Source organism: Dermacentor albipictus, chromosome 7 (assembly GCF_038994185.2).
Source record: "Dermacentor albipictus isolate Rhodes 1998 colony chromosome 7, USDA_Dalb.pri_finalv2, whole genome shotgun sequence".
Taxonomy (NCBI): domain Eukaryota; kingdom Metazoa; phylum Arthropoda; class Arachnida; order Ixodida; family Ixodidae; genus Dermacentor; species Dermacentor albipictus.
The window spans coordinates 98403162-98424694 of record NC_091827.1 but is presented as its reverse complement, the minus strand read 5'-3'; the positions used below and the strand labels follow the sequence as shown (position 1 = coordinate 98424694).

At 44.0% G+C, this 21533-nt stretch overlaps 1 protein-coding gene across 1 annotated transcript in view; it reads right to left on the bottom strand.

Moving 5' to 3' along the window:
* Positions 1 to 21533, bottom strand: part of LOC135916835 (uncharacterized) — a 136276-nt gene that overhangs the window by 33149 nt on the left and 81594 nt on the right. Inside the window, exon 4 of the mRNA XM_065450268.1 lies at positions 3721 to 3859. Within this exon, the coding sequence (XP_065306340.1) occupies positions 3721 to 3859 (139 nt within the window). The remainder of the gene's footprint in view (positions 1 to 3720; positions 3860 to 21533) is intronic.

The following is a 21533-nucleotide window of genomic DNA, read 5'->3' as shown; positions in this document are numbered from 1 at the left end:
AGGTACGTTCACAAAGACGTATTCCAACTAACGATTCGACGCTTCCTAAGGGATCAGAATTACATGTGAGTGACTCAATATTTGACATATCTTGATTTGGTAGTTTCACAGACTCATGCACTAAAGAAACAAATCTTCGTGTTTGTAATAGTTGTAAGTAATTGATGTGTTCGCTTAGGTCTTAGATATAACATCTTTTATGAGAAGACCAAAACACTGATCAGGAATCATGAAAATCAAGAAGATCTCTGGTGGGAAAATAGAACATTGAAAATGGTCTGAGGTGATCGTGATAAAACCAATTATTTTTATTAAGTGTTTTTATGACAAATTGTTCAGAGGCACTGGCAGTGTACTTTATGTTTGGAGGACTTTCCATAGGGAAGGGCAATGGAAGTGCATGCTCACTCCGAATATATACCTGTTCCTGAACCAAAAGATACGAAATCTGGTGTTAAGAAGGGTCACCATCAAATATAAACATTCTATCTCACGACTTCAATGGTAGTCAATGCCAGCTTATGATATTCGCAAAGGTGTTCAACAAGTCTGCAATTCGGAAGCTGCACGCTGATGAACGTTTGCGGGAACGGGAACATCAAGTTGCTTTTGACGATTAGAAATCACATCGAGGATGTAGTGGAACTCTTCAAGCGCATCGATGCGACAATGGCGGAAAGCGACATAAAAAGATAAATTAATGCGACAAGCATTGTTTGGAAACGAATCCAAGTTTTCGGTATGTTTGCGTAGAACCTGCTTTGGGCAACAACTTGGGTCGGTGATTATGCACCACTGAATCTGTGCCGAAATAGACAGCTAGGGTCGCTGGGTATGTACTAGTTAGTTAGTGCCCGAATGGACAACTTGGAGCCCTGAATATGTGCAGTTTGTTATGTGCCACTTGAATATGTGAAATCATTCGCTGCTGTGTATACATGACAGGTGACGCGAGAACCTCGTTTGGAGCTTTGCACCGCGTCGAATGTGCACGATGCGTTCTGTGGCTCCCTCGACGTCGCCGCTGAATTATTCAGAGATGCCACGTAAAAGTAACGACAGCAGTTCCAAATTAGATCATTGTGGCAATATTTTGTTAAATAGTTCATAACGCTGCACGCCGTTGCCCATATTTTGACACTTCTGTTTATTATTCAGTCATATGACGCAGTATACGAATGATTACTTTTGCGTCAGTTTTATGCATTCATTTGCTTACTGCTGTTCTTTTATGACCTGAAAAAAGAAAACATGTAGTTTTGGTTAGAGTAATTTTTATGCGTGGCTGAACGCTCAGTTAAATTTACGAATCGCTATAGCAGAGCAAGAGCGCTATGGTCCTAGTTGTAAACTCACCCTCGAAGCAAGCGCATATTGATATCGGCTGCGAGAATACTTTTGGCTCACCATGCTCCGTGAAAGCTCAGGGTTCATCCCGTTCCCATCTAATAAGTGGATTGTGAATCTCGCTGTGTGCTTAGCTGGGAGCTCAACGATTTTTGTCTGACCTTTGATTTCAATTTGCCAGGTTCAGGTCTGAGAAGCTTCTCCGTTGTTCGATGACAGCAGATGTTCAGAGGCCAAATTATCCACATTTGGTATATCCCATCTTCCGACATCCCAGGTTACGCATTTTTTCTGTTTATCTCTCCATTATAAAATCGTATGCGTAGAAGTGCATTCAAGCGCAGTAATTGACACTCAAGGAACTCGACAATGTGCTCCAATTTCGTCCAGATCATATGTTTTTACCTCAATCACACTGGTGGCTCAATGGCGACCGAGGTGCAAGATGCATTGGTGCTGGCTGCGTCCACTCTAGGCGCTTTCACACTGGAATTCTCAGTGATACGCTAGGATAGGCACTGGTTTAATTAATATTGGATGCTGCATTGCGCTGGAATACTGGGCGGTACTAATTACAGCATAATCATTCAATGTTTGCTTGAAATCTATAATAGTAGTTGGTGTGGAATCATAAAATGATTTCAACACAGCGAAACGTTAAAAAAATCGGCACTAACGCAATGCGATGGTGTTCTGAGACCATATGCAAGCATTGGCATATCATTTTGTGTAGTGATGGTAGGAGCCTCCCCGCATTCAATATCCGACGCTTGTATATTGTACTGAAGGCATGAATACTGTTAAAGCATTCCACCGACTAATATTAGCCGAGCGAAGTGTACGGTAAACGACAAAGAGCACGCACTTCATCAGCACCGTGTCAATACCGGCGTGCATTGAGCCAGTGATCTTTAGTTTACACAGCTGCATTGACAGCAAGCAGATGCATAATTCCCTCAAGAACATGAACGCAATGAGTGTTACTCTGATAATAAAGAGAAAGTCACCCTATGAGCTCATCCTTCCCCATCGGCGCATACCACTGAAGGCCGACGCTCTAATTTTTACCGGCCGCATTCAGCCCCAGAGAACGAAAGTTTATTGAAAATGCTGAACTGCGGAACTTCCATTTCTTAGATATGAAGTTAAAGGAATAAATGCACCTCTATTGCAATTCGCCTTGGCCGCCGCTACAGTAGGAGTTATGCAGTCTTTCGTAATTTATGTTTTCTGTTTATTGCACTGGATGCCGCACAGAAAGCACGCCGCTAACCGTAAAACCGGAAAGGCTGTATTTAATGTCCGTACCTTTGTATATGTAGGCAAGGAACTATGGGGACAACAATTCGGTTAGGGAATGGACCCTGTCTTAAGAAACACCGCTTTTGGCTAAATGTCATCGATTTGTAATTTTTTGTATAAGCGATCATTTGCCACCGCGAAAACCTGTTAGATATTCGGTTGAGATTGTGTTGAAGAGGCACATAATAAGCATGAGTAAAGCTTTTACCCAATGTTAGGCTGTCATTTGCAAATAAGCGAGCGGTTTCTTTTATATCACAGGAGATTTCTCTCATTTAAGTGTAGTAATACCAGGCCTATGACACTACCTTCTTGAATAACAGATATAATGAAGTAGAGAAGCAGAGTACGGGTTAAGAAATGTAAACTGTTTGTGCGGCAACGAAAAGTTTACCCGTGAAGTCTAATGCTGGCATATCCTGTTTAGACTTGGATATCATTGGCTACCGCGGTTGGTAAAGGGATTGTAGGTAAAGGCATGGGATGGTTATATATCTATTACTTTATTTTATTATATAAAAATTACGAGCGCATATGGCAATACTACAGTCACGTAGAGAGGATGCCGAAGTCAACAATCGCGGAAAAACCTAACAGAAGACTAAACTACTGGGAGCTACTGTTCTCCTATTAACAGCTTAGCTACTGTACTCGCCAGGCACGATACACGTTACGTGATTTGAGTACTAGTATGCCCTCGCTTTTATTTTATTGTATTATATGTGAACTGCACAGAATTAAGGGAAGAACGATTATCTAGAGAAATCGATGCCAAGTGGAGTTTGGAGCTTGGTTGGCGCAGTCTAATAGAAATATTCTGCCGAAAACGCGCTCAATATCTCCGATATCAAAGGTTCTTGTGACAAATTATATATGGTAAATGAGCGTTATGCTTTTACATAACGTAGAGTTTTTCCAACATCTTAAGTGACTGTATTTAATGAATAAATGCCTAATAAAAGCATTCTGTTTTGCCATATTTCGCTGTTGCGTTCGAAAGTAGAATGGCACTTGAAATAGCAATACCACTGAATTAAATTCTTTTTCGATTTGGAATAAATGTACACTCACCTTTGAAGGGCTGGTAGACAAGTTCTGTTGTAGATTGCGTACTTTCGGTGTCCACAATATGTAGCATAGAAGCTGTCACACTCTGGAACTACTTTATCGATATTATCTGACCATATGAGCATGTTGCACACAGCCGGCCCTAAATAAAATATAATCTATCATTACCTATTCTCTATGGTCTATTCACATGTTACAATAAGAAAACACTTCAGGGTAAACTTCACCGTTTACAAAGCTGTCTCTGCCTTCTCTAAAAAAACATTCACAGAAATATTCTCTTGAAAATACCATTCTTGGGATTTCTACATGCTACTCATTTTTAAATGCTACTCGCGATGTACTGCACAGGTTATGCTGTAGCATTTGGGTTAAACTCTATTCCCCGGAAGAAGGCGCATCGGTGTACGTTCATTTAAACTTGCTCATAATATCAGATGAACTACATACTATACTTTTTCGTGCTAATGATAAACAAATGAATGTGTTGTGTTTGTTACCCATTCCTCAAAGAAATTCCAACCATGGCCAGTCGTATGTTTGGGTTATAGGCAAAGGTCGACACTGTCGACGTATCAATTGGAATAGTATATATAGTTTCTTAGAGATGCCTGGACTCCTAATTATTTATGTGAACCCGAGAGTTCATTTTCTTAAAATGCCGAGCTTCCGAGCTATAAATTATTAGTAGATTATAATATTATGAGGTTAGCTGCCTTTCCGGTGAAGGGAACGTATCCTCCACCTTTAGCCGCAAGTGATATTTCTCTGCGCCCTTCTCCATTGGAAGTAATCCATGTTCCCTTGAAACATAGGCATTGCATGAAACCACATATTTTTCAATAAGATTTATTCATTATCTCCTATGGTCGGAATGCTGAACCTACATGTTAAAGTGGCATTCTTGCTGCAAACATAATGCAGACCTACTTGACTTCAATGCTGATCGCAAATACACAAGTGTACAAAATAGGTTTCAAGAGGAAATTAAGCAACATCAATCCTTTCTGAAAGGACCTGGTATGAATGCAGCAAAAAATAGGTCTGAACAGGGGCAAACAGGTCTGGGTTAGATAGGACAGGATTTAAACAGGTCAGCACTGAACAGGATGAAAAAGGGTCCCGTTCCATAACCCTAGTTGATGAAACCTATTTGAAAATAAATAGGATTTTCTAGTAGGAAATGTCGTCATCGTCATGCACTTCTCATCATCCAGTCATCTCCATGCCGTCATTGTCAAGGCGTCCAGCTAATAGCTTCGGTACCCTTACAAAATTATATTCTCATTAACATTAAGCCGTCATCACGTGTCTCCTTTGTTGTTTCTTTAAATTCATTCATTCTTTATCATGTCATTGTTGTCAATTCACCGGAATTATGCAGTTGTCGTCATGCCGCCATCCTTATGGGCGAGCTTGCAAATCGAGTGTGATATCAAAGTGGGACGTTACCAGAGTATGTCGAATAAGGTCGAGCAGCGGTAGTCACAGAATGAACACTACAGGTCTTTAGATATTAACTTCAGAAATACGATGTGACACTACATTGTTCGATTGCTAATCACATTGTCATAGGCATTTATCGTGAGACGGCTCTGTCGTAATTATTTCATGCTTTTCCATAATTTTTCCAACAATTGTTGCCGTGGTAACCATGCTGGTGTCGAACAAGCAACGAGACGACATATCTGACGCAAGTTTGGTGTCTTCTTCGCCCTAAATTATTTATTTGTTTGTCTCAGTTGTCTTCCTCTTCTTTCATGTTGCGATTTTAGTGTGTTTCGCCGTTACCCCAATGTTTAATGTGGGTTTCACCGATCACGTGTTTTGTAGCTTGGTTACCTGCAGTAAGCGAAATTATGGTGCCTATTGTTTTGACCTGTGGGACCAAATGACGGTTGACTTGTAGCAGGCGTATTACCTAAGAAGACATTGATAAAATTTACAAGATATGGCAGATTCAGAACAGAAACCTACAGCTGCCCTTCAGCGGACCATATGGGCTTCTGAGCCTACCATACAAACGACGTCGACTTGTGGTCAATCTTTCCCTACCGTTTGACTTATCTAGCCTTAAATGTCGATAGCCTTGTCGGTGCAGGCTTGCCAGTCCATCGTCACGCAGAAGAAGGCGGAGAATATGTGACGTCACCCGCGTCCCGTTTGTTCTCGCTTAGAAAACAATACGTCCTTGAAGGCTGATGGCCCTTCACGTCTTCACATCGAGCGCGGCAGTTCTGAGTCATGAGTACGGATGCAAGCTGAGTACTTTATGCCGTCTTGCGTAAAGGACGTGACAACCCCAGAGCAGTACGGGGAAACTCAAGTCACCACCATTAAAGCTTGAAGATGTCCGCCATAACCCAACTCTATACTTCCACTTCAGCCGAAGATGGCACCATTGTAGTTTTTAAAGGCAACAGCATTGGACAAGCGGCTGTAGCCTGAACAGACGTTTATAGTGCTGCAAGTGCTACTGAAAGAAGCTATGCAAGCTATGGAAAGAAGAATGATAGGTGTAACGTTAAGGGATAAGGAAAAAGCAGATTGGGTGAGGGAACAAACGCGAGGTCATGACATCTTGGTTGAAATAAAGGAAAAGAAATGGGCATGGGCAGGATATGTAATGAGGAGGGAAGATAACCGATGGTCATTAAAGGTTGCAGACTGGATTGCAAGGGAAGGGAAGCGTACCAGGGGGTGGCAGAAAGTTAGGTGGGCAGATGAGATTAAGAAGTTTGCAGGGACAACATGGCCACAATTAGTACATGACCGGGGTAGTTGGAGAAGTATGGGATAGGCCTTTGCCCTGCAGTGGGCGTAACCAGATTGATGATGATGATGACGAAGTGCTACTGTGCTGTGCTGTGACAGTATGCGGCGACAGTGACCGATCGCGATTGTATGTCTATGCTCCTTTCTTTCATTAGCTCTACTTTGTTATCACTTTACCTTCCCTTACCGTCTTTCCCCCGCCTAGGGTAGCAAACCGGATCTTCCCCTCTGGCTAACCTCCCTGCCTTTCCCCTTTCCTCTGTCTCTCGCTGTCTCTATGTCACAGTGCCGCCTAACAATATCAAAAAGTATTCGCTAAACCTATATCATGTAACATCGTTCAGAAATACGAGAAAAAGGCACATTTATTTTGGTCTGCCCTATCAATTACAAAGCTTTTGAATTCTTGGTATATTGTTCCACATAGTTCAAAAACCTTGAATATTTAGCAAAATTTTGCCATTAGGCAAACAGCACGGGAACTACCCGCGTTTATAACCGCTATTTCATGGACGCCGCCATATTGCGTCCAAAATGGCGCCATGTATGGGCACTCGCCATAATTCTTGGACGAGTTCTTCATGTTGTATGCCAGGCACACGCTTGGCGGAGGTTTCTTGTGGTTGTTCTAGCGTCACGCAGCCTGTTTAGTATGAAGTGGCTTCTTCTACGTGAAAAACAGATCTGTATGATGTATTGAGGTGATTTCGGTCCAAGCATGGCGTTGGACCGTGCGAGGTCTTATGGCGGCGGTTTCTGTTTCTTTATTTATTTTAGATATAGGAGGAGGACTGATTTTGTTTTGTTTTGTTTGTCTCGTTCTCTTATACGCACTCACCCGTATTGAGCATTTTTTCTCTGACAAATAGCCAGAGCATTTATTTTTATGAGATCTGCTTCACATATTACAGGCTTACCGGACACAAAGTAAATGCGCAAACACAAAGCGTATATATTACGGTATAGTATGATATGTGCCAGCAGCGCGAAAGCGGAAGATGACGAGGTTGACTGTTGGGCTTTACTCTGGTTCGGAGCCCTAGTTGCTGCATTTATTTAAAAACTGGTGCAGATGTCCTACACCGTCACATTTGGTGGGAGGTACGGGGTACGCTCGCTACCATGCTGCGCTTGATCCCCGTAGTGGTTGCCACATAGGCTAGGTCACTATGTCTTCAAACGACGCCGCCCCATCCACATCCACCCCCCGTTCACCACATGCAGTGCTATCGTATCCCTTTACCCAGGGATTTTCACTTCCGCGAATGAAACCAGCATGGAAGACTTGCTTAGCAAGTGTGCACCATAACAGCGACCATAACAGATGGGACTCGACACTCATGCTTGTCAACGTAAACTTCGACCTCCAAGGCACGGCTCGCGGGTTATATGACACACACAAAGACCTCGCTAGCTGGGAAATCTCCAAACAAAATATGCGTGACATATTTGGAAGATCTGCCGGACATCAGTTATCAGCCACACAGGAGCTTGCGACACGGGCTCAGTCGTCAACAGAGTCATACATTTCCTATGTACAGGACGTGCTGCCTCTTTCTGAAACGGCAGAAAAGACATGTCAGAATCTTATAAAGTCGATCATGTTCAAAAGGGGATTGCAGATGACGCATTCAATTTGCTTTTGTCCAAATGTTGTGTCACAGTTGATTAGGTCCATGTGGCGTGCCGACGCTTCTGATAAGTTAAAATCAGACACATTGCTCAGGGATTCGATCGCCTGCCGAACATCACGGCTGCTCCTTCCTGAATCGACGTTCTAGTGTTTTCGACGTTCCATCGACGTTCCGTGAAATACCCCTACCATGACAGAGATCGTCCGTCTGGAACTGTAGGCCTTAGTTACAGCGATCCGTTATACTCGAGCTCTGGGCAATGATGTGATGAACTAATCGATCATTCAATCTGTCGTCCGACAAGAGAGTGTCAGCATGGATCTCCCCAGTAAAGGAAGGAGCCGTACGCTCCCAAATGCTCTAGTGGTCGCTTCAGTTGTACCGAGTCTGTGGTACCCGCAGCGGCCGCATTTCAGTGGAGGCGAAATGCGAAAACACCCGTCTACTTAGATTGATGTGCACGTTAAAGAACCTCAGGTGGTCAAAATATCCGGAGTCCTCCACTACGGCGTGTGTCATAATCAGAAAGTCATTTTGGCACGTAAAACCCCATACTTTTGTCCCAACAGTTTGTTGTCAAAACCAAGCTGAATGGCGAGCGTCAAACGACCGGCCCATCAGTTTCATGTGCAGTGGCATCGGCCACATTTCTCGGTAATGCCGCAACCGCTGGTACTCATCTGCACGTCCCAGCGTCAGTTTTAATCGCAGCTCAGCATGTAACCCACGAGGCCAATTATACGGTCGCTCCCATCCTCCAAGTAGTGACGTGACCGCTCCGTCCTATAATCCCAGCCGTTCGCCCTCGCCTCAAGCATGGCAGTACAGATCATAGCCGCGTCGACTTTTGCCGTCTCCGTCGTACCCCTGTCGCAACTTGGGAAACTGAATAATGCAGCGCCCGGAGGTGACGCTGCTTTGACGACCTGGACTAAAAATATTCTCTTGATCTCTGTTCGTCGACGTAATGGTATCGAAGTTCTTATTGATGGTCTGTCTACAAGAGCTCTAACAGCCACAGGCACGCAGATATTCGTAATGAGCTCTGCCCTTCACCGATGTTTTAAGAAAGTTGCCACACATGCCACCTCAGCTCCTGTCAGAGTTGCCAAAGGGAGCACAACTGTGGCATTCGGCTTATGTACTTCCGGTATTGAGTTTGTCGGCCATGTTATGTCTGTTGTCTGCCGTCATCGACCACTTCCCTGATGATTTTATTCCAAGTATTAACAGTTGAGACTTTCCTCAGCGCTGATCGACTGCTATTCTGGCGTTCTGCCCTTAGATCTACCCCAATGTAGTGCCGACGATGTTGCAGACGAGTCAAGGCTGAGGTGCCGCCAATTCGTTTGTCTCTTGTCCCATGCCGCAACACACGTCTCGATGGTATACTTGCTGCTTTCCCTCACGGAGACTACGTGACATATCCTGTTTTAAACGTTCTCTAAGTACGTTACCTTACGCCTTACGCATTAGCCTTACGTTACCCAACACCATTGTTACAGTTCAGAATAATCAGGTGTGCCTTTCGATTCTGAGCCCCATTTCATCGATGCAAGTTCTTACGGTGTATATTTACCTAGCGATGGTGCATTCCCGGTAGCACTCTACTGTTTCGGCGTCGAGTACTGATCTTCAGCTTGACTGCTGCAAAGTGGACTTCAGCTTACACGTATGAGGACCCACTACGACGGATGATTTCCCCTGACCTGCGACCTGATTAAGCTGATGCTATTTGTTAACTGGTAGCTTCGCACCAAGATATCCTCAATTTTGATGATCGTTCGTTGGGTCATACCACCCTGCTTTCGCGTCGCATAAACACAGGCAATGACCTTGCCAGTCATCGGATACCTGAGCCTGTGTCTGCACCCAAACGAACCATTGTAGCAAACCAGGCCGACAAAATGCTTAAGACGAACACAATAGTGATGTGTTAGACAAAAACTCGTTTGACGAGGCAACATATTGTTGCCAAAAAACGTGCAATTTAATGTTATTTTTATTTTATTCTTGACAAGGGCCTGTTTTTTGGCACCAAGAATACTGTAGAGCCTTCCACTCCTTGGGCCTCCTCACTCGTGTTGGTGAAGAAACGGGACAACACTTGGAGGTTTGGCGTGGATTATCGCCATCTAAATAAGGTCACCAAGACGTGCACCTTCTTCCACCAACGGACGACGCGTTAGGCTGTTCATACGGCGCCGGTTACTTCTCCATTGAACTCCACTATGGGTACTGACAAATTGCTGTTGACGAACACGATCGCCAGAAAACATTCTTGGTTACACGTCTACGAATTTAAAGTCATGCCGTTTTGGCTCTACAATGCCCCTGCCATCTTCCAACGCATGAAGTGCTCTCTTCTTGGATGTCTTAAGTGGTCCATATGCCTCTGCTACCTTGATGATATTCTTGTTTATTCGTCCAACTGCGAAAGTCGTCTCCGTCACCTCTCCGCCATTCTTGCCATTTTCCGATAAGCCGGTCTACAACTCAACTCTGTTATAAGCCATTTCAGGTGCCGTCATATCAATGTTCTTGGCCACCTCACCGACGCTGCAGACATACAGCCTGATCCCGACAATGTTCTTGCTGTAAAAGACTTCCCACTTTCATGCTCGGCGAACAATGTCCATAGCTTTATAGATCTCTGTTCCTACTTCCGACCCCTCATCGAGAACTTTGCGGACATGGAAGTGCTCACACGTCAAATAAGCACTGCTATGCCCACCGCGGCGGCTTTGCGGCTATGGAACTGCTCGAAGTCGCGGCTTTGATGTCTACCGTGGCAGCCCCATTTTGATGGGGGCGAAACTAAAAAAGAAACTACGAAAACTAAAACGCTCGGACGTGCTCGAGCCGCTTCACGACGCGCCCTCCACTCCCGCACGTCACTTAGGCCTCGCTCGCACTTATGACCGGGCCCGTCGACGCTTCTTCTGACCTGCCCTTCACCGTTCCGTTCGACAATGTCTTGCAACCTGCGAGAGCTGTCAACGCCTCCCTCGTGTCCAGCTAATCCAGCCAATTGATATTCCCGTCAAGGCGCGTTTCCCTGTTGTATGTTATATACTTGACCCTTTCCCTCCATCAGCACTTGGCAACCAATGGACTGAGGTGGCCACGGATTGCGCAACTCGCTTTGCTACCACGCAAGCAGTGTCCACGAGCTTGGACAACCGATTTCACCAATTTTCGCTTTCGAGCAGTTGTTCTACAACAAGGTGCTCCTCGTCAGCTCCTAACGAAACATGGCCACTGCTTTCCTTCCCAAATCGTTGATTACAGCTTGTCAAAGATACTGTGTAATTGTATCGAGATACGATGCAATATACTCGGCCAACAAGTATTTGAGATACACATACAAGATACTACCACAAAACTGTATCCCATACGATACGGTACGTTTCCGTTTGTATCTTAAGCTACTTCAATACATTCGCAAATTACTTATATATCTATACAATGTCACAGCAAATGCGTATGCAGAAAAAGTTTTGCTTGCAAATTTTTTACTCCGACAAGCCTTGTCTGATTTGAATAAAACGTCTCTCACTCTGTTAGTATTTCTGTCTTTGTGTTTTTTACAAACTATAATAGTTTAATTGCGAAACAAATTATTGGATTTGGTTTAGCTGCTTAACATGAAAGGTCTTTACGCACTGCACTGTCAGATGTTCTTGGTCATCGCTCTTGTAATTGATGAGACTCACAGTTCTTCTTTGCGGCCAGCAATCGAATCATCATTTAATTACAGGAACTCCAATAAAAGCCTTAGCACGATGGCGCAAATGCTGCTGTGGAGTTTTACCTTGCGTGTAAACGTATCACAGGAAAGGTAAACAGCGGCAACAAGGCTGCTAGGGACACTTTTCTGCGACGCATCGTGTATATAGAAAGCAAATAAAGCTGCCACGAGCTCTCCCATTCTGCTTATCTGCTGGCTTAAAACATTCGTTAGCGACATATTGACACCGCATGCATTGACATAAGCAACAAACTACGGTGACTACGAGCAGGTGTCGTGGCACAAACTCAACTAAAAGCAAGAAATCAAGAAAACAAAAGGTGGGCAGCACACATACGTTGGCGCAATTTTTTTTTCGAGACAGCGCAAGCGCCACCACGTGGCTCTGCTCCATCAATAGGTACGCACAGACCTCATCACCTGCTCTCGCTGGAGGACCTCTGGTGGAAAGGTAAAAGGATGTCGTTGCCTTTATTTTCATTAAGGTGGCTTAGTCGCAGCAGTATCAGATTGGTGAGCGAAATTCAGTCAACGTTTACAGTTTAGCAGAGTGTTGATGCAATACCCAGTATCTTGTACCTCAAGATACACGATACATTCCTTTATATGTCGGAAGTGCAGATACTGATACACGTCTTACCAGACGTATCACGATACAAATGTGAGATACACAAATAGTATCGAAGCTGCATGTATCTTAGATAATGCCCAGTACTGTCGTTGATGATCTTCTACAATCCTGCGCTACCGATCATCAACGACAACTTACCATGCCTAAACAAATAGACTGACTGAGCGCCTCAACTGCACGCTTAACGAAATGCTCGCTGTGAATTTGTCCGAAGATCAACGTGATTGAGACTGTGCATTACCCTTTGTCACCTTCACTTATAACTCTTCGCGCCATGAGGCAGCAGGTTTTTCACCTTTCTATATTTTGTATGACCTCAACGCACTCCTGCCATTTGATTGCTTCCCACATATTCTTCTGCGGCTTGTTCCTATGCCCTGGATGCTATTACCCGCGCCAAAACTGTCCGCCACATTGCCCGCAACCATCTTGTAGCATCTAAGACGTTTCAAAAAACCTTTACGGTCGCCACCACCGAGATGCCCAATTCGATTCTGACTCCCTGGTTCAAGCCTGGCGGCATTCTCCCTATCCAGCTTTTCTGGACACGTACCGACTAGCGCCCCAAGCGGTCCCGGCAAGAAGCTAGCGCGTTTTCAGTGGAACGAGGTGGTTTTTCGCGAATAAATAAAGGTGCAGGTTGATTAATGAAAAAGCCAGGTGACAGACATGTTCTGCAAGGCAATCCATATGAGCCAAATGCAATAATCACGCTGTGTAAAACAAGAATGTTCCCAGAGCGCCTTAAGATTCAGTGATGGAAGCTTGTGCAAATAATAGTTTTTACTCCATTTTGAGACAGACGTGGTAGCTGTTATAAAACGACAGGTGCTCTCGTAATAGCTGCTACAGTGTATGTAGTCCACACACTGCACTTTCGATTGATGCCTATCCAAACTTTCTACAGATGGCGTGACATTGTTCCCAAACGCGATTTTTGAAACACGTTCGTGCAAGTTCACGTGGCGTCAATAAAAACCCGAGTGCATCACTTGCGGTAGCTTTGGAAGTCGTGGCCGAGTTGTTTAGCCGCTCGCACGCATACGTTATGGTGTTAGGCTGCTGCGCACGAGGTCGCGGGATCGAATCCCGGCCACGGCGGCCGCATTTCGATGGGGGCGAAAACACCCGTGTTTTAGATTTAGGTGCACGTCAAAGAACCCCAGGTGGTCGAAACTTCCGGAGCCCTCCACGGCGGCGTGTTTCACAATCATAGAGCGGTTTTGGCACGTAAAACTCCACAATTTTTTTTTCATTGATATACGTCCTGTTGCCAGCAGTTCGATACCATGATGCGTGATACTTTTTGTCAACGCTACGCATGATTGAGTTCGACAGTCTCCCGCCAGATGGCCGAAACACAAAACTCAAGATTTGGTTTCAGGTTGGTTTTTTGAGGAGTGCTCTCCTAATAATAGATTGTTTTTTTTTTAATTTTTACTTCCCAAAATGCAGCAATGCGCTTATTAGTCTGGTCAATTTCAATCGATTTCAACTTTATGATAATTAGATATTATTAAAATTACAAAGGAAGTGTAATACAGAAGTAGGTGTCAAAGTAAAAAACTGTCAGGGGGACCTCCTGTTACAACATGTATAAAAATACAGAATATATGTTTAGCAACGAGGGTAAGAACAGCGTGCAAATACAATCAACATATGAGAATTAATTAAGGAAACATTTGGTAGTTGAAGATTGCACAAAAATGAGCAAGAATAATTCTATATTTGAATACACATGAAGATACGAATATTACAGTAATTAAATAAGAGTATAATTGTTACACAACAACAGTGTCAATCCAGCAGTGCAACAAAACTAATTTACAAAGGGCTAATAATCAGGAAATCAGATAACATAAGGTTCGGCGACAACACACAGCGGTAGAAGCCTCTCTAACTTTCCAGAAACGTCGGATACATGCAGGTGCGTCCCTCGCTGTGCGATTACAGTTAAGCGGCGAAACGTGGTCGCTCGATAAAGATAAGTACACGTGTCAATACACACACACACACACACACACACACACACACACACACACACACACACACACACACAAACAAACAAATATATATTGTTACGGGGATGTTCGGACTGCAGAAGATTGTTACAATATATATACAAAATGAGTCCGAGTAAAAATGTCTCATCACCAACAACCCGCAGCAGCCAGCGTCTCGCGATCGTCTTCTTCCTCTATTCGTTCATCCGTCCGTAACACGATTCCCGGGTGGTGCAGCGCCGTCTCGCCGCATGGTAGGCGAAGAACTGCGAGCGAAGTATGGCTTCAGCCTCGATACGTTGACGACGTCAACAGGCGGCGGACTTGATGGATCAAACTGTAACAGCGCGATCTCGTAATTGACGTCGTTAACTTGATGTAGGACTTCATGATGCCTTGTGTAGCCAGAGAGAAGCTTCTGGGAGAAGCCGAACCGACGACATGGTGACCAAAGCAGAACCCAAGCACCTGGGGTGAACTGAAGATCGCTATGGCACCGGTCGTAACGCTGTTTTTGCAGATTCTGCGAGGCTAATAAGCGATATCGGGCGACTTGACGCGCCATGTGAGCGCAATTGATGAAATTCGCGAGTGTACTCAGTAGGCACCGGGGCACAGAAGGTAGGATGGTATCAAAGGCCAATGTGGGGTCGCAACAATACAAAAGTTAAAGGGTGAATATCCTGTGGTGTCATGTCGGGACGAGTTATACGCGAATGTCACGCAGGCCAGCGTAGTGTCCCATTCGCAGTGATCGTTGGAAGCGTACATCGACAGCATCTCTGTGAGTGTTCAGTTGACACGTTCCATAAAACCATTCATTTGTGAGTGGTAGGCGGTAGACAGCTTGTGTTCAGTGGCACGAGAGCGAAGAAGGTAGTCCACAACTCGAGACAAGAGCGAGACGACGTGGTCGGTAAGTAACAGTCGAAGTGCACCACGCTGGAGAATGACGTCTGGAAGGAGAAAATCGGCGAAGACTGTTGCGCAACTTTTATTATATTTTTTTTATTTATTTAGAACATATTGCAGGCCTACAGTAGGCCCAAGCAGGAGGGGCAAACACATAATATATGCAAAAAGAACAGGATTAGCAAAATTGAAAAATGTAACTACAAGTTGTAATTCACAAAATACAGCAATAAATACAAGGCTCAGACGCAAAAATACAAAAAGTAAACGTAGAAATAAATGGATCTCAAATTAAATGCTGTGAAAAAAACATTGAGTCAAAAGAATCAGCTCTGGTTAAAAGATCTGGCGGACACCTGTTCCACTCCTCAATGGTGCGTGGAAAAAATTAGTATTTAAAGGCGTTAATTCTAGCACTGTAAGGGGTTAATGATTGTGCATGATGATTACGTGTTTGGCGCGTAGTGTTAGGTTTAAGGAAGGGGTCTGCATTCATAGACAGTTTATGGTTTTTTAGTAAGAAAAGTAGTTTCAGTCTTTGAATTTTCCGGCGCAGCTGTAATGTTTCAATACCGTGAGTTCGCATGAGGGTCGTTGGTGAGTCAGTTACACGATACTTTGAAAAAATAAAACGGACGGCTTTGCGTTGAATCATTTCAACGGCCTCGATGTTACGTTTAGTGTAGGGATCCCAGACGGTGCACGCATATTCTAGTGATGGCCTTATTATTGAAAAGTAGGTTGATTTTTAAACTCCAGGTGGGGCAAGTTTTAGTTTATGTCTAAGAAAGCAGAGTTTACGAAAGGCTGAGGAGCATACGTTTGATACATGTTTATTCCAGCTAAGGTTTTTCGTTGTTGTAACTCCTAGATACTTGTACTCGCTGACTTCGGTCAGAAGGTGAGATGAAATATTGTAAGGAAATGAGAAGGAAGCCCTTTTATTAGTTATCGTCATGTATACTGTTTTCTCTAAATTTAGCTTCATGTCCCATTTATTACACCATGTATGTATGTTCTGAAGATTGGACTTTAGTAAAACTTGATCATCTTGGCAAGTAATTTGGTGAAATAAAACGCAGTCATCTGCAAATAATCTAATTTGAACAGGGGTAGTTATAACGTTAGTAATGTCATTGATATATATCAAAAAGAGGAGAGGTTCGAGGACGCTTCCCTGTGGGACGCATCCACTGTAGAGCAGCTTTTGCGCATGAGCAGATTAAACGCGTCGTCAGCCATACCCTTAAGCACGTGCCCGACCTTCTCAGCTTCTGTCATGTCGTGATCGGCCTGACGACAAAGTACAAGCACGTTCTGGATGTACGAGACATAGGACTCCGTGGAGGATTGGGCATGGGAGGCCAGTTCCTGCTTTGCGGCAATTTTACGGCTGGCTGGTTTGCCAAACAACTCTGTCAATTTGTCTTTGCATTGGTCCCAGCTGGTTGGTTCCTCTTCGTGGTTTTCGAACCACACCTTTGCCGTGGTTCTTAGGTAGAACAACAGGCTAGCTAGCATAAGCGCGGGGTCCTGTCTGTTGATTCCACTCACGCATTCACCCACTCTTCAACGTCAACGTCGTCGGTCCCGCAGAAAGATCCAGGATCATTGGGTTGTACAACGACAACCGAAGGTGACAGCGACGTAGCCTGCTGCGGTGACGTAGGAGGCGGCAACGCCTTTGATCCGAAGTGCTCACCGTCATTCATGGTAGGGGACGGCGACACGACGTTCACTGCGGAGCTTCGTTTCCAGCCGTAGTACCACTCACTTCTCGTCAGTATGTCACGGGCATGTTGCGACTGTAGCAGATTATATTTACAATGTAGTTATACAAAATGAGTTCGAGTATTTAAAATGGCTGTCCACCAACAACCCGCAGCAGCCAGCATCTCGCGCTCGTCTTCCTCTCTTCGTTCTTCCTTGCGTGAACAGATATATATATATATATATATATATATATATATATATATATATATATATATATATATATATATATATATATATATATATATATATATATATACGAGGAGAAAGGGGGGTGAACCGAGGGGCCCGATTTTTATTAGTCATATCATAAGAAGCCAACAAACACTGACACCAAGAACAACACAGGGGAAATTACTTGTGCTTAATAAATGAAACAAAGAAACGATAAACTAATGCAAGTTAAAGTGGATGGGAAAATGGTGCCGCGGTAGCTCAATTGGTAGAGCATCGCACGCGAAATGCGAAGGTTGTGGGTTCGGTTCTCCCTGCGGAAAGTTATTTTTCATCCACTTTAATTTCTAACTTTCTTAGTAGAATGTTAACGCCTTTATCACTAGTGAATATCGTTGTATCATCATCATAGAGGATGCACTCAGAACAGTCAAGCAATGATGGTAAGTCATTAATGGAAATGAGGAATTACAGAGGACCCAAAATTTTTTTATTAGTGCTAGTTCGGTTGATAAGTTGGCACGAAAACCGAACTGCTTGGGTGTCAAAAGGTTAAATTGTTTTAGGTAGTTCGGCGATTAACAAAAAGCTTCTCAATTACTTTACTAAAAATGGTAGTATCGTTATAGGGCTATAATTAGACAAGATTTTTCGATCAGCTTTTGAAAATACTGGTGTTACTTTTCCTTGTTAGAGACTCGTTGGAAAAACACCGGCACGAAATGCAGTGTTAGTAATATCAGAGAGGACAAAAGATAACTAACGAATGACAAGTTTTATTTTAGATGGATGACTTTAATCTAAGCCACAGCCTGTGGCCTCTAGACCTATGATGGTGCGGTGAACTTCATTTGGCGAAGTCGATTTTAAGAAAAAGGAGTGAGGCAAGCGGGAGAAGTTAGGCAAGTTAGTCGCAACGGATGCAGAGCTCTTGAAAAAATGATTCATCTAATAATTGGCGATGGCTATAGAATTAGAGTGCTGGTACCATCCGTAAACTCTGGTGCAAGCACTTCCGGTTGATTAAGATTTAAAAATTATTTACTTACGTTCCAATTCTTTCTACAGTAATTCGCATTTTCGAGCACTTTATTTTGATAGTAGGTTCCTTTAGCCAGATTAAGTAAGATGGTGACAATTTGTGACTACAATTTTAATCGAGCCCTCAGGACCAGTGTAAAGATCTGGAGTTCTCATCTTCGTAGAGGATATCTTTTTTTTTTATTTATAGAGCGCAGTAATCCTCTAGTGATCCACGGGTGCCTGGGGGTGGAGTACCAACGTGATATAGAGGATAGAGACGTACAAGTATATATAATACTTATTCTGCGGTTTTTTTATCAGATTTTATTCCTTACACAACATAACTACAAGCATGTGCATGTCTTTGTGTCAAGTTATAAAAAATAATCATGCCCTGTAGCATGGACAAACTGAGCAATTTTGGACAATGCACCTTCACCATCCTGTGCAACTTCACGGCAATGCACACGTCTAACTGAAAGATAAAGATGTTAATCAATTTTGTTTTTATGTAATAGCCAAGTATCAACAAGTTTCAACTTAGCGGCACTGAGTCGAAACAGTGGCGGCGGGTTAAATCGTTGTTTTGGTCAGGGATGGGCGAATATGTCACTCCAGAAGAGCAAATGATCTTCGCCCTCAAAGGAAATGGCACGTTGACTTGAAGAAGGGCCAAATTTAAAGCGTAAAGCGATTTAATACAGCTTGCCCTTGAACGATAATTGAAGAGCGAGTGTCATTCAGTCTGCTTGCACTCGCATGTTTTCGTGAGGCGACAGAGGAGGAGAGGGAGCATATGTGGGTGTGCAAGCCTTGAGCGCGCGTATGTGTGTATTTGCATTTGCGTGTGCGTGGGTGTTTGTCTTTTCATTTGAATGTGTGCGCGCGCGAGTGCGTGTATACGTGCTCGATGATAGGCTTCTTTGTGTATAAGTGCAATTCGGTGCGCTTGTGTATATTTCTGTGCATGGCTGCATGCATGGCGCATGTAAAAATGAATGCGGGTGAACATGTATCGTATCTCAGTGTGTGTGTGCGTGTTTGCGTGAGAGTGCGAACGTGTGTGCGTGTGTGTGTGTTTGTGCGTGCGTGCGTGCGTGTGCGTGCGTGCGTGTGTGTGTGCGTGTGTGTGTGTGTCTGTGTGTGTGTGTGTCTGTGTCAGCGAGCGAGCTAGCGAGCTTACACGTACTCTTCGGTATGAAATGGATATAGAGCTTATTTAGGCCCATATTTAAATTTGCGAGACAGTAACGAATGACATTGTGTTTTATAGCATCATCTCTTGCTGAAAGCAAAAGCAACGCAAAAAAGCTCGGTTTTCTTCTACTCTGTAAGATGTATGACCAGCAAAGCTGTGTATGTGAGCTCCTTGATGGCGAATAGGGGTCGGCTCGGCATTGCACTATCTTCGGGATTTCGTTCCACACGCGGACGCGATAGGGGGGCAAGTTGCCCTTACCAGCTTCGCCATAGAGAAAGTATTTCAACAAGAGGGGACACACGACGAAAACTAACAGGAAATACATCACCCTAGTATTAATGTCAACCGTTTGCTGCCGCGAGCAACGAAAAAAAAATCTGAAAGGAGCTTAAGACATTCTTTATTTTTTTATTCCTTGCCGGAAAAAACTACCAATATCTGCATATAAATTCAGTTTTCTTTTGCGGCTTACTTGCGTTGCATAGCGACAGGCCAACAACGCGCCAGATGCATGCGTAATTCGTCAAACACATCACCGAAGCTAGCGAGACCGGCTGCGCATTAAACAACTGGTAGTATAGAAACAGCAGCTCCGCTTCGCAGACGGGCCTAACGAGTGAGGCAGACGCATTTCGCAAAGCGTCTCAGCCACGCCTCACGCAAAGCAACGCCTCAGGCCAGATCCCGGTCCAGGTCCCGGTCGAGATCCAGGTCCCGGTCTAGGAGAAAACAAGCACACCCGACTACGACGCCTAAGCTGAGATTATCAGATGTAGTCAAACGGCCGCATCCCTGAGACACAAAAAGGAACCTCACATATTTGTGATAATAATTACAAAATAGATTAGATGAGGAAAGACAGTGCGTATTTGAGAAAACTCATTGCACAGTTAACAAAACCTTTAAGGAGCTTATAAACAGCAAAAATCAGACAAACAAACACAATCCGCAAGCCCCAGGGGACTAGATGACCCGAGACGATTCAAGTAAACAGAATCCAGGAAGATAATACTCCACCTCCATGCAAGAAAAAGGTGACCAGGGACGCAGTTAAGGCTCCAACTCTGAACTTAAGCCAGCGAACTTCCGACCTACAAAAGCCGTCTAAGGAACACGCAGAGGCTACCAACAGTCTTTCTCTGCCAGTCTCGATGATCTTTATCAGGCTAGACGAAACGTAGGCCAATAAAGCCGACTTTATTACTAGAATAACACAAATTAACGTGAGAAGAACTGCATCGCCTCCGATCAACAACACTCCTGTGATCAGTTCGGCTGGGAACCGACAAAGTTTACAAACAGCTGTCAATTCCAGACCTTCTAGCATTGTTTTAACAGCGTCCTTCTTCCGACATCTTCTACGGAACGATACCGTTAGATGGGAAAGCGTGAGAAAAGATACCTTCTTATTTGTCAGTGCAACTGCAGGAGCTAACAAGCCAAAAAGGCGGTCCTGCATCAATACATTAGAAACTGGACCAAACCGTATGCTACGATTACTGTGGAAACACGTGGACTAACGAAACAAGTGTATTGTCATGTAGTAGTAACGATGAAGAAATCAGCAAAACTATGAGTGCCGAAACTAGTATTTTATGGGGCGAATCTGTACCTTCTAAAAAGGCTACATTCGAAGAACAACGACAACGGCATACGCAGTCGGTGATCGTAGCAAATTTGATGTGCCGGTCAAGAGCATTGCCTTCTATACATGAGTCATCGAAGGTTCCAGAGCAATCAGTAGTACTGCCGTGTCTTCCACAAAGTTCGGCACAATTGGTTTCGCGCATGCAATTGATCAGACAGAACCATCAATAACATTCGAGGAACTTCACATACAAGTGGGTGCGTCCGGCGCTGAACGATAACATGAGTTAGAAGGTGAAAAGCGCTCCCGCCAAAAAGATGAACAAGTACATCTGTCAATATGAAGATAATGGGC